Raw genomic sequence first — 14,224 nt, 5'->3', positions numbered from 1 at the left:
TCTTCTGGGGGGCTCTCTGGTCCCGCAGAAGACAGCTAACTGCTTGTCTCATGCTGGAGAAATCGGTTTTATCGAGAAGGGCTACACGTAGACATCTCCCTCCAAATATTAACAGCCAAGAATATTAACAGCTGAGATGTTATATGGTCCTGGGGTGCCTGGGGGCGATCAGAGTGAATTATGGTCTTTTTGCCTGGTGCGGGTCCACATCTGGAGAATGGTCAGAAGATGGTGTACCTGTCACCCAAGTAGGAGATTTTTTTTTAAATGCAAAAATCACAATATGTGTATGTAATGCCCAGTTATACAGAGGAAGTGCACATTTCAGACGAGCCTCACTTCACCAGATGAGGTCTGTGTAATGCAGTCCTTTACAACCTCTGGGGAAGTGCATGGCTAGGAGCCTTCCTGTGCAGTGCCGTCCTCTGATTACCGTGTGCTTTAGGCAGTGATTGTTGGGTGAGAAACACCTAACATCTAAGAAATAAAGAAAAATGAACCAGTCCACGTGCTAATCCCTGAAGCCGCACCTCCTTCTAATACCCAGTACTCCTGCCCCTACTTAGCTAAGTGGTTATGGGATATAGATCTGATCAAAGCCACGCACTCACAGTTCCCACAAGAAAGCAAGAGAACACACACAGGGCAAAGGAGAAAATCACTTCCTTCCAACGCCTGAACACACGCGTTATTTTCTGTGCTAAAGCACAACCTCTTGGTTTGCTTTGGTAATCTAGGGAATGAGAAGTGTTACCGATATATATATATATATTTTTTAAGATTCCTGCTATGCTTAAAGATTGAAAAGTTTTCCAGCAGCAGCTTGTGGGAACTAGAGATAGAGGAACAGTGGAAGCAAGATAACCATCTGCCTAGAGGTATTTTATTTCAGGGGCAGCTTTGAGACAAAATGCACATGAGGAGTTGTTGAAAATGGAGAGAATGGCTGAAATTATAGACTATTAGTGCTGGAAGGAGCCTTCGCAGGGATGCAATCCGGTCAGTTTTTGTTTTTGTTTTTTTGCGGTACGCGGGCCTCTCACTGCTGTGGCCTCTCCTGTCGCGGAGCGCAGGCTCAGCGGCCATGGCTCACAGGCCCAGCCGCTCCGCGGCATGTGGGATCCTCCCAGACCGGGGCACGAACCTGTGTCCCCTGCATCGGCAGACGGACCCTCAACCACTGCGCCACCAGGGAAGCCCCCCGGTCAGTTTTTAAATGAGGAAATTCAGCCGAGTAAGATTGACAGCTTACATCAGGGTTCATCCCACTATGCGCCCTCAGATCAGACCAGAGGCAGAAAGGAATGTGTTGAAAGCGTCAAGGAGAGCTGTAGGGGGAAGCCCAGGAAGACAAACCAAAGAAAGGGGTGGGAATAAGCATAAGGCTTAAGGAGGGGACTAGCCATGAAACTGATTTGTTCAAAAGCTCCCCGGCTGGTTGGACGGGGGACCCAGGTGTCCTGACCATAGGCAGGCTGTCCCTGTCTGGACAGGGAGACTGGAGGCACTGAGTAAAGCGTTGACCGGGATTCTGATCACGCTCTGCCTGCCGCCTCCCCAACCCTTATCTTCTGCGTGTTGTTAATGCATCTCTTTGCACAAACCTGGTTCCCAGCTCCTGTGTTCAACTAGCTGCGTTTACCAACTCTGTCCTCCTGGGGGCTTTGCGCTGGAGCTTGTACTGTGCAGGAGGCCCCTGCTGTCACTTACTGATGCTGGTCAATGGGGCTGAGGCACGGACATCGGCGCCTGAGGACATGGTCATCCACCTGGCTCCCTCCTGCCTGTGGAGCACCCCCATGTAAGGAGGCCCCCGTGTTGATGGGAGAGACTTGGTGCCAGCCCATTCTGTCCCCCTTTGGCTGGAGAAATCAGAGAGGGACTCAAGCAGACACAGCTGTTACCTGTTCAGAAGCAGCCCTGCGAAGGCCATGTGCCTCTGAGTGAAGTGACACAAAACTAACAGACAGTTTGCTTCCTTTGCGGCCTTTCTCCACTTGCCTCCGGCCTCTGTGTTTGTTGTGCGTCTTGCATCTTGGTCGTCCTGCTAAGGTGGGAGGGCGTCCAGAGAGGCACTATGTGCCCCACCCTTAGGCTACATGCACAGTCAACTAAATGAGGGGCGCACATCATAACTGCCTATTTCCTTGAATCTGAGACCCATATTTCTTTCACATTTTAACCTTCAGGATAATAGGATGTATTTTATAATGTATGGATACAGTTAATGTTTTGTTTTTTTTTTAATCCCCTTAAAAACTGTTATTAAAATATTGGGTATATCTTTGAGTCAGTTCTTAGAATGAAAGAAATGAGTATTATTTTCAATTGGCCCTTTCTTGTCTCTGATGTCAGTACCTTTTCTTATGTATTTTTTACCTGAACTCTTGTTTCATTGTGAACTCTCCATTTCATACATTGATATAAAGAGTAAGTCCAGTCTTCGCTCTTATCTCACCGTCTGTGACATTTCTGAAGGTCCCCATGCTCTGCGGAGGCCTGAGGCAGTGATGGAACTTTCCCCAAATCACATCAATATCCACGTGCACCTCTGGGAACTGTGGGGCCTGGGAACCACCCGCTTTCCCTTGAAATCTGTTTCTTCTTATGAAATCACATTCTCTGTCTTCTGAAATGTCTGTGGGCCTGCACTGTCCCCCAGGCCATCAGGGCATTTGTCAAAACTCAGAGAATTATACCCTAAAAAGGAGGAATTATACTGTAGCTAAATTGTACCCTCTATAAACTGACATTTTGAAAAAATCCAGCCAAGCCATACATGTTCAAGTTTGTTGGTGCTGTTGCAACATTGTTTGCAAAATATTAGAAGCAACCTAAGTGTCCATCCACGGGGGACCAGTTAAATAAATTTTGGTACTTGCATATGACGATACAGTATGGGATAGCTTTTAAAAAGAATTAGATAGACCTGAACATCATCTGATGTGGAATATCTCCAAGCCATAGTGGCAAGTGAAGAAAAGGAATACTGCAATCAGTGGGCACCGTTTGCTCTCCTTTGTGTAAATGTGTGTGTGTGTGTGTGTGTGTGTTTGGGTTGTTTGGCAGATCTCCAGAAGGATGTGTGGGAAATTGCCAGCCATGTTTCCTCTGAAGAGAGGGACTGGGCGCTAAGGAACAGGGTAGGAGGAAGACTTCATTGGCATTGTACACCTTTTTTGCATTTTGAGTTGTGTTCATTGTGCATATGTTGTCTCTTCAAGAAATAGATAAAAACAAAATAAAATAGATTGCTTTGATGGAAAGAAAAAAAAAGGCCCACGGGACCCTGGAACTGAGTGGCCTGGGCCCCCGGTCTGATGGTTTCTGTTTCTCTTTTTCAGGTCCATCATCTGAGCTGACTCACTCGCCCACCAGCAGCGGGAAGGAGCTCTTCAGCCCTGTCCCCTTCCCTTCGGGCTCCACTGAGGATGTGTCCCCCAGTGGCCCCCTGCAGCCCCCACCTCTCCCCCAGAAGAAGCTAGTGAGCCGGGCGGCCTCTTCTCCGGATGGCTTCTTCTGGACCCAAGGCTCCCCCAAGCCAAGAACAGCAGGTCCCAAGCTGAACCTCAGCCACTCGGAAACCAACGTCTGTGTCCATGACGAGTCCCACTTCAGCTACTCCTCAGGCCCCGGCAGCCGCCTCCAGCACACCTTCTCTGCTTCCGAGCCTCTGGAGAAAACATTCAAAGACAATGGCCCCTGGGGCCCAGCGCCAGGGCTGGCGGGCAGCCAGAGCCTGCAGGGCAAAGGGGTCTCCTCGGCCGCGGCCTCCCAGCTGAGCGTGTCCAGCCAGGCCTCGGCGGGCAGTGCCCAGCTGCAGCTGCACAGCCTCCTGAGCAGCATCAGCAGCAAGGAGGGCACCTACACCAAGCTGGGAGGGCTCTACGCCCAGTCCTTGGTCCGCCTCGTGGCCAGGTGTGAGGACCTCTTCATGGGCGGCCAGAAAAAGGGGCTGCACTTCAGCGAGAATAACTGGTCCCTGTTCAAGCTGGCCTGTAACAAGCCCTGCTGCGACTCGGGGGATGCCATTTATTACTGTGCCACCTGCTCCGAGGACCCCGGCAGCACCTACGCTGTGAAAGTAGGTACCAACCCCTCCTCCCATTCCACAGTGCCGCCAGCCGGTCCTGGCTGGGGGGGCAGCGCTATGGCTGGGGAAGTCATTTCCCCTCAGCCAGCTCCCGAAGGAGGGTAGTTTCCAAAAAATGCTCGGTGATCTCACTCTCTGCCTGGCCCAGGATGTGGTGCAGTGTGATTTGTACAATGAATACAAGGTTCATTCTGTGCTTTCAGGAACGAACCTACGTGATCGAGTTGGATTAAGACAGTTGCCTTTTAATGTGATGGAGAATTCATTCATTTATTCAGCAGGTTTCTATTGAATGCCTCCTATGAGCCAGGTATTTTGTAAAGATCTGAGTATATAGAGGTGAACATATGGTTCCTGTGGAGCTTATAATCTAATACGGGAGGTAGGCAATTCAGATATAGTTCTTAAAATAGAGCCGGAAGGAGAGTTAGACCCAAACATCATCTTGAACCACAACAGTAATATTATTGATAGAGCAGTCAGTATACAACTAGACTCTTGGATGGGTGTGTTAACTACACGACCTCAAATCCTCACAGGGGAGGTAGGTGTTACAGGTGGGAAATCTGAGGCTCAAAATGATTAAGTAATCTGCCCACAGCTGGCAGGTGGCTAAGATGGATTTGAAGTCTTCTTTGTCTTGTCTCAAAGCCTATGCTACCACCCTTTCAGTTAAGAAAAATGAAGTTCAGGGAAGCTAAGTGACTAGCCCAAAGTAACACAGCTGTTTAATCGTTGGCCCTGGATCAGGGCTGTTGCTAGCACGCCCCACTGCTCTTTTGGGGCACAGCTCTGAGTAAGCTGGTGGAGCTGTCTGTATCCATCTGGCCCCTCTGGTGGCCCCTTTTCTCATCTTCTTTTGGTGTCCCTTGAGTACCTGGTGGTCTGTGGTCCTTCTATAAATGCAGGCTTTTGTGAGGAGTGAGAAGGGAACCCTGAACTCTTTTCTGCCATCACCTGCCCCAAGACATTCTTTTATTTCTAATTAGAAAAAAATGCAAACGGTGAACTAACATGAAACGATCTTGGCGGGGTGGCTTCCTTCTTACCAGTAAGATTTTTTTTAATACTATGATTATTAGCCAAGGAAAATTGCAGTGAATTTTACTGTGAGATTTTTCTTTTAAAAAATTGGTGACACCACCATAAAATATAGATTGGGAACCCCTGATTTATTTGTTCAAGGGGCTCTGTATAATTACTCGCTGCCTTCTTGCAAAAAAACTAGGCAGGAAGGTAGCTATTAGGAGGATCCAGTTCATTGTCAGAAATCAAGGCCCCGAAAGACTAGATAGATTTTTGAACTTCATTGCCTCTTTATATCTGAACTCGGCAGTACTCTCTTGTTGAGCTACCCTTCCTGGTCACCCCCCCCAACCACAATTAAAAGAAAAAGAAACAACCCCAGCGTTTCCCTTCCTATTAGCAGGGTGCAGTATCCAGTAAAGGAAGAGTGAGTAGACCCTCCAGAGAGCTGGACATGGTCAGCCTGGTCATCGCTGGTGGCCCAGAGCCAGGGGCCTGTATCCATGCACTGAAAGGGATGTAAGTTTGAGCTCCTTGAAAGTCAAGGGGATGGAGGTGCCTTTAGGAAGTTCTTTGCTTCTGCCAACCTAGTGGACCTGAGAAAGGGATTTGTGAATAATGTCTCTGCTTCCACCCTGAACATTTCCTGTGTTCAAGTGCATGTGTTACTCTCCCCCGCCTACTTGGGCTGGACCTGGGCGGCTCCTTCACTGTCAAGAGACAGCTGACTTCTCCATTTTGAGGAGGAAAGAGCCTGGTGGGACAGGCTTAATCCCTCTTGCCCATGGGGTGGAAAGTGATATGGCCCAGGGGGCCACGTGGCGCAAGATCTGCCGCTGGATCAGAACCTCCGGGCAAAGGGGTTTGTTTTTTATATCCATGATGGTGACGTGCAACTTGGATTCTAGGACCTCCTGTAACAATGTAGAATTAGCCAGTTCTCCGAAGAACAGTGCAGAAAATTCAGCATTTCCAGAGGATGTTAAAAGGCAGCATCGTTCATTGCATTCGAAATCTAAACCATAAGGAAGCCAGCGATAGACCTTGGTCCTCTTAAGGAAGAGAGTCCCCGGGGTCTCCTCTTTGATTTTGCTGGAGCCTTGGCAGCTCAGGGACTATCTCCGTAATGTGTGAAAAGAAAATCTGGAGAAGAGCTTCCAGTATTCAGGGTCTGGGGAACAACAATATCAATTTGCAAATGGGCCTGGTCTGGGGGGGGAGGGGAGGGGGGAGGGGAGGGGGCGGGGCACGGAGCATCCTTCCACACTGCTGTTCCACTTCCTTAGTGCTGATCCTAGATGGAATACAGTCATCTGAATCGGCTGAATCCCCAGGAGTGGGGAGGGGGCTCCTTCCCGCACCGCCTGGCTGTGGCTGAGCTCATTTCATCCGTGCCTGGGAAGCGGGAGCTTCAGTTGCAGGCTCCCACCTGCTCGGGCTGACGCTGGTCCCTCGGTTTGTGGGCTTGACGCCCTGTAGCCACGAGGAGGTGAAGCCAGCTCATGCAGCCCAGCTCCACGAGTATGAGGAGGGGAAAAAAGCCTTAGTTGTGTGTGCTTTCGAAGCTGTTTCATGCCTCCGTCAGCCAGAACTCCGGTAATTAGGGACCTGCGCTAAGCGGGCTGGGCCTTTTTCATTTAACAGATGTGACTTAGCCCAGATTTTCAACCACGAATCAGGCCGTGGCACCAAAGTTTAAAGTGAGACTTGGCTCAGTGAAACGTTTGAAATTTGAGCTGAACCAAAGGTCTGTGTGAAGGTCTTGAGCCAGAACCCAAGCACAGACTCCCTGAAAATGAACTTGGGGGGCGGTGAGGGGAGATGGGGTGGAAAAGAAGCCGTCCCCTCCCTTCGCCCCCTCCTCTCCCCTCACCTCTAATTTGACACTGTAGAATGATCTTGGCGGTGGCCCAGGGCTGCCCCTCTGGATAACACGCGCTCTGTCTTTTGTTCGAGGCAGTGAGGAAGCTGCAGGTCTTGCCAGAGGGACCAGCTCACTGATTCTGAAATGCATCCAGGCCACTTGTCATTTACTCTCTTCTTTCATTTACACCTCTGTGCGAAGTGCCTGGAGCTCCCAAGGAGAGTGTTTGCCGGGCCCAGGCCTTTGATACCCTGGAGAAAGGGGATCCTTGGAAACACAGCCCAGGCCCCGGCAGCTGAACCCTCTGGGTTTGTACAGCCAGCCAGCTCTGGAATTGCCCAGCACCACCACATGGCTACAGCCGGACCCACAAGGGCAGTCACCATAGCAACCTCTCCCGGTGGGTGCTCACCTGGGCATTGTGTTGAAAGCCACACCTGTGCTGTGTCCTTTAATGCTCCCAGTGGCCCTGTGAAGAGGGACACTGCCCCTGAGATACAGAGGAGAAACATACTTGGAGATAAATACCATTGATCTTCAGTATTCGTGGATTCTGCGTTTGTGAATTCGATGCTGAAACTTACTTGTAACCCCACGTCAATACTTGGAGGGCTTTGGGGTTCATTCCTGAACTGGCACACAGTGGGCAGGGGTGGAAATCCGGGTCATCTGACTTGCACGTCTTCAGCTGAGGTGGTACAAAGGGACCCTCCGCCTTCTTGTTTCAGCTCTCATAACTGTACACAGGTGTGCTTTTTGTGTCTATTGAGTGCCTCATCGTCACACTTCTGTGCTTTTCGTTGGCGATTTCGCTTTAAAATGGCCACGCTGAGCGCTGAAGTCCTGTCTCGTGTTCCTAAGGTCAGGAAGGCTGTGATGCACCTTTGAGAGGGTGTTAGATCGGCTTAGTTCAGGCATGAGTTACACTGCTGTTGGCTGTGAGTCAGTGTTAGTGCATCAGCAGTATCTATGAATAAGGCGTCTTTAAACAGAAACACACTCAGTATACAACAAGGTTACATATTGATAAGTTGGTGAACATCTTGTGACCAGAGGCTTGCAAGAACTTCACATTGTATTTCCCCAGGAGCAGTGGTTCAGCATTCATGCATTCAGTGTTTGTGGCTACTTAATAGAACATAAGTACTACAAATAACAAGAATCAAGGGAAAGTTGCCAATGTTTACAGAGTTTATATTTAAACTAAGGTCCTTTTCACTCCAAAGCCCATACTTTTCACCTCCAGAACACTTCTTAGCTGTATAATCTAGGGCAAATAATTTAACCTCTTGAAGTCTCAGTTTCCTCCTCTGTAGTAGCATCTACCTCATTGAGTTGTTCAATGAGATTTAACGAGACACTACATGACAAAATGCTTGTAGGCATGGTGCAAGAGTTCAGTAGGTATATGTTGTAGTTGAGAAGCCCTCACTGGAGGGGATGACGTCAGTATCCATGGATGGCACAGCAGACGGGTCCATACACAGGGGTTGGTATTTATATGCAAGACTGTTTTTTGAGGACCCCTCCCAAATTTCCTTTAGTGTAATAGTGTTCCAGAAGATTGCCATTTAAAAATTGAATACAGGGCTTCCCCGGTGGCGCAGTGGTTAAGAACCCGCCTGCCAGTGCAGTGGACACGGGTTCGATCCCTGGCCCGGGAAGGTCCCACATGCCGCGGAGCAACTAAGCCCGTGCGCCACAACTACTGAGCCTGCGCTCTGGAGCCTGTGCTCTGCAACAAGAGAGGCCCGTGCACCGCAACGAAGAGTAGCCCCTGCTTGCCTCAACTAGAGAGAGCCCATGTGCAGCAATGGGGACCCAACACAGCCAAAAATAAAAACTGAATATAGCTGGGTGTGCTTGGATAAGAAAGAGCCTGCAGCAGTGCCTTTTAGGCATGCATTCTGAAATCACTTTTGTTAGTAATAGGAAGCACTGTCTGGGATAAAATGTACTTTCCTTTTATTTCTATTCTACTTCTCTAATAGAGGGATCAATAAATTAATGCGTTCTCTCCCCCAAGCCCTCCAATTATCTTTTAAAAAGTTTTCTCAGAAGCGGAGCTCTTTTATGCCAGGTTTTATGCTGAGCTTTGTAGAACTGCAATATAAATAAATCTCTTTGAAAAGGTACTTGCAACAGAACTTCTAAAAACGTCACCTGTAAGCATTGTGGTGCTCCATAAACACTGCTGTACTCATCTGAGTGCAGCCGTGCAGCACCCCAAAGGGTTATTTTTGGATTGTTTGCAGGATGATATTTTATAGATGGAGGCGAAATGCCTTTCTTCTCAGGATTACGCACTGATCCTTACCTTTCTACAAAGTACGGCTGGGGTTGCATCATCTCCTTCTGAGAGGGGCACCCACAGACCATATACCGACCCTTTCAGTGTAATTAGAGGGAAATTGAGGCCTGACAGGGGGCCATTGTGTCTGGCTCAAGACTCTTCAGTTGTGTGGCCACCAGATGAGGGTTCCTGTTGCTCAGGATCCTTAGTTGGCAGTCGCTGTCGTTAGTACAAGAAGATGTAGAAGAGGTGGGAAAGATACTGGGAATTCCCCAAAGGAGCTTGAGATCATCCGTCTGTTTATTCCCACCTCTGGTTCAGAGGGTGCCTTTGGGCCCTCTGGGTTCCCTATTCTCTGGAGAGCTTTCTGTTTTCTTTCAACTGCTCTGACTCACCCTTGGAGGAAAAGCTCATGGCTTCCACTTAGCGGCTCCACTGAAATCAGCCCCACAGGTTGTGCCAGCCGGTAGGCATGGCATATGTACCTGGATCTAGAAACTAGGGCAGCCTAAGAGAATTTGACCAAGTCCTAGAGGTTTAGGGCCTGCATCTGCCCCCGAGATTCCCCAAGAAGGGAACATCCCAGGGGTCGAACACATCTATTATAAGGTAGCTGCCAATTCAGGTGCGAGGGCTGGGGAGTGAGGCTGACTGCCTGTGTAAGCTCTTATCTGGCTTCCTGAGAATTTGTCCAGCCTACGCTGTGGGCATGGGGACGTCTTCCTACCAAGGGAACTCACTCTTGCTGGGTTGTGTGATAATTTTAGGTTTAACTTGTTAAGAAATTGCAAAACTGTATTCCAGAGTGGTGGTACCATTTTACATTCCACCAGCTATAAATGAGAGTTCCCATTTCTCCACATCCTCATAGACACTTGCGGTTATCATTTTATTATAGCCGTTCTGGTGGGCCTCACCTGGTCTCTCATTGTGGTTTTGACTTGCATTTCCCTTATGATTCATGATGTCGAACATCTTTTCATGTGTTTATGGCCAATTATATATTTCTTTGGTGAAATGCCTGTTGATCTTTTGCCCACTTTTTGATTGGGTAATTTATCTTATTACTGCATTGCAAGAATTTTTGGTAAATTCTGGATAGAAATCATTTTACTGGATATGTGTTTTGCAGATATTTCCTCCCACTCTATTACTTGTCTTTGCATTTTCTTAGTATCTTTTGAAGCATACACGTTTTGAGTTTCGGTAAGGTCAAGCTTGTCCATTTTTTTCTCTCATGGACCATGCTTTTGGTGTGGTATCTGAGAAGTCCTTGGCTCAGCCTAAGGTCTCAAAGATTCTGTCCTGTGTTTTCTTCCAAAGTGCGTATGTTTTGGCTCTCACATCTAAGTCTCTCCATTATGACCTAGGTCTCTGGGATCCATTTTGAGTTAAATTGTGTACACGCTGTGAGATATGGGTGGAAGTTCACCGTTTTGCATGCGGACAGCTACATGTCCCAACCCCAGCTGCTGAACCGAATGCTGGCTCTGGCCCTTTGACCTCACTGCCCCTTTCCCCCACAGATCTGCAAAACGCCTGAGCCCAAAGCAGCCTCATACTGCAGCCCTTCCGTGCCCGTGCACTTCAACATCCAGCAGGACTGCGGCCACTTTGTCGCCTCGGTGCCCTCCAGCATGCTCACCTCTCCCGATGCGCCCAAGGACCCCCTGTCTGCCCTGCCTTCACATCCCCCCGCCCAGGAGCAGGACTGCGTGGTGGTCATCACCCAAGAGGTACCCCACCAGACCGCCTCGGACTTTGTGCAAGACTCAGCCACCAGCCACCAGTCTGAGCCCGAGGTTTACGAGCGGCGCGTGTGCTTCCTGCTTCTGCAGCTCTGCAACGGGCTGGAGCACCTAAAGGAGCACGGCATCATCCACCGGGACCTGTGCCTGGAGAACCTGCTGCTGGTGCACTGCGCCCCGCAGGCCTCCCCGGACCCCTCCTCCGCCACCTCCTGGGCCCCTCCCACCACCATACCCCCTGCCCCTGCCACTACCCCTTCCTCTTGCCCCTCTGCCGCCCTCCCGGCCGGCGTCACGCCCACCCCTCCGGCTGGCCCCGCCTGTCAGGGAGGGCCCGGCGAGAAGCACTTGCCCCGACTCATCATCAGCAACTTCCTGAAGGCCAAGCAGAAGCCGGGCGGTTCCACCAACCTGCAGCAGAAAAAGAGCCAGGCCCGCCTGGCCCCAGAGATTGTGTCTGCCTCCCAGTACCGCAAGTTCGACGAGTTCCAAACGGGCATCCTCATTTACGAGCTGCTCCACCAGCCCAACCCGTTCGAGGTGCGGGCGCAGCTGCGGGAGCAGGACTACCGGCAGGAGGACCTGCCCCCACTGCCCGCGCTGTCCCTCTACTCGCCGGGCCTGCAGCGGCTTGCGCACCTGCTGCTGCAGGCCGACCCCATCAAGCGCATCCGCATCGGCGAGGCCAAGCGCGTGCTGCAGTGCCTTCTGTGGGGACCCCGGCGGGAGCTGGTGGAGCAGCCGGGCACCTCGGAGGAGGCGCTGTGCGCCACGCTCAGCAACTGGATCGACATGAAGCGGGCCCTGATGATGATGAAGTTCGCCGAGAAGGCGGTGGACCGCCGGCGCGGGGTAGAGCTGGAGGACTGGCTCTGCTGCCAGTATTTGGCGTCGGCGGAGCCCGGAGCTCTCTTACAATCGCTGAAGCTCCTGCAGCTTCTGTGAGGCAGCCCCCGTCCCGCGTGCTGCCCCCAGCCCCGCCCTGCCTTGCCTTGGAAACATCTGTGTCTCCTGGGAAATGGTACAAATGACTGTTGTACTTGGATGTTATATATATATGTGTGTGTGTGTGTGTGTGTGTGTAAGATATAAATACAAAAGACTGAGGATGTCACTGCCCACCCTGGTCTGGCCTCTTCTCCTCCCCTAGCCTCGAAGTTTTCGCCTACAATTGTGTACATTTCTAGCTTATTGCAAGGTCCTGAGGACAGTGTGGCCAGCAGAGTGAAGCCTGGACTCTGGTCTCACTACCCCATTATGGGCTCTCTTTACCCTCTTGTCAAGTGGCTATTTAAAAACAACCCAAAAAACCCTCCATTTTTAATTAAAATTTTCGGTTGACTCATGAGTAAAGAAAGCTCTTTTATCCTCAAGTGCCCAAGTGCGTTAATACCTTTGGCGGGTAAAATTGTTTTTAAGCCCCTGGAGCAGTGGCTTCAAGACCACCTGAACTGTCCTCTGTCTTACACTTCTCGTAAGATAGAGCAAAAGGCCGCAAGGGCCCCAGGCATGCGGAGACCAGTTAATCTTCCCCGCTTCTCTCCCCACCTAACAAGTCTCTTAGGAAGAATTCAGACACAGCTGGTGTGATCCCAGAATTTCAGAATTTAATCCCACTGCTTGAAATCCATTTCCAGTTTGCTAAAGCTGGTTGTCATTTGTATCAGAAGCCTGGCTCAAAGCAGAAGCCACCCCAGATGGTTCAAATGACAAGACCTTAACAGGGGACCACTTAGAGAGTTGTAGGCAGGGTTAGAGAAAAGCAAAGGACGATGAGGCAAAAGCAAGGGCAGGAATGGGGAGGATTCACTCAACCTGTTTCCCACCTGTCATCCCTAGGCCAAGACCAGTGAGATGCCAGACAGCAAGGGGACCTGGGTGATACAGTCTACAGGATTGGCCTCCCTGGGCAGGGTTGAGAAGGATGGATAGAGGGCTAGGTGGAAAACAGCCCACTGGTACTGCTGTCCTAGATAAGGACAGGGCAAGAATCGAACTCCAGTGTTCCCACTTTCAGATCGCTAGTCCCCCTGCTGTTCTAAGCTCTTTTGGGTTTCTATTTTCAAAAACTCATTCAAAATACTTTAAAAATACTCAAAGAAAATTAGGAAGCAGCAGATCTTTCCTCCTCAAAACTAGACTCACAAGAAGTCACTAAATACTCATTTGAAGAGAAACAGCCCAAGGCCCTTGTATTTCTACCTAAAGAGTAATCTTCCAACTTGTGAACTAATTTCTCAAACCTTGTTAATAACTATGGACAATTTTAAAGCAAATGCAAAGATCTTAATGAATGTCCTAGAAATCTAGGAATGTGGCTAGCAACCAGGATGGGGAAATCTCCCAGGTCACCTTCTGCATATTAATTTCACTCCTTTTACAAGCCTTCCATCCTGGGACTCCAGGTAAACACACCTACACTTGCAAACATCTGAGGTGAAACCTGGGGCTTCGGGGCACATTTGTCATTTCAACTCTCGCTTGAGCATTGAGGAAAGAAGTGGCTAAAACCAGCTTCCAACTATGTTTGTAGAAGAGAAAGAGTTTTGAACATGGAAATCACAGTTCTCCATAGGACCTGTCTGTTTCAGGGGGTATTATTTTGTCCGTTGCTTCTTCCTGGGAATTTTCCAGGCAAACCCTCTCCTTCGATTTGCTGTCTTTTGCTTTCTTGTTCTTTCTTACTTCAAATAAATAAACAATGGAGAGGGAGGAAACAAATATTCTGCCGGGGAATAAGGCGCTATTTGGAAATAAACGTCTCAAGAGGTACATTTTAAACCTCTGAATTAATTGCACCTTTTTTATATGCCACCCACTTCAGGAAAAAAAAAAAAAAACTGAGATGGTAGAAAAGGTTTTAGGAACCAAAATGAACCCAAAATTAAGGTGGAAAGAAAAGGAACTATAGCAATACATTCTAATTGAGAGGAATGATAGCGATCAAACTTACTTCTGAGCTGTCCACCAACCTAGAAAAGTGGAAAACAACCGGTTGCAGAATTCGTGTAATTTTAGGAAACTGTTCATCGGGAGGAACAAACCTTTTCCCGGTGCTTGGTTTTGAAGGGACTTTGCCAAGGATTTCCTTGTTTGAAGGCATCGCATAATGTTCCCAATAGCACATAAACAAAATAACATTTTTCTAGATAGGGCAATTTCTTCTATCCACAGTTGGTGAAATCCAAGTGTGGAGTGTT

The 14,224-nt window shown here is 49.3% G+C and overlaps 1 protein-coding gene across 2 annotated transcripts in view; it reads left to right on the top strand.

Moving 5' to 3' along the window:
• Positions 1 to 13,599, top strand: part of PRAG1 (PEAK1 related, kinase-activating pseudokinase 1) — a 48,746-nt gene extending 35,147 nt beyond the window's left edge. For both annotated transcript variants that reach the window (XM_027122734.1, XM_027122736.1), the window contains 2 exons: positions 3,345 to 4,084; positions 10,803 to 13,599. In XM_027122734.1, the coding sequence (XP_026978535.1) occupies positions 3,345 to 4,084; positions 10,803 to 11,969 (1,907 nt within the window). In that variant the 3' untranslated portion in view covers positions 11,970 to 13,599. The remainder of the gene's footprint in view (positions 1 to 3,344; positions 4,085 to 10,802) is intronic.
• The last annotated feature ends 625 nt before the right edge of the window (positions 13,600 to 14,224 follow it).

The sequence above is a fragment of the Aethalodelphis obliquidens genome, unplaced genomic scaffold, assembly GCF_003676395.1.
Source record: "Aethalodelphis obliquidens isolate GAN/ISIS:26980383/991018 unplaced genomic scaffold, ASM367639v1 scaffold25, whole genome shotgun sequence".
NCBI classification, from domain to species: Eukaryota; Metazoa; Chordata; class Mammalia; order Artiodactyla; family Delphinidae; genus Aethalodelphis; species Aethalodelphis obliquidens.
The sequence above is the reverse complement of the archived record's forward strand: the minus strand, read 5'-3'. Positions and strand labels throughout refer to the sequence as shown.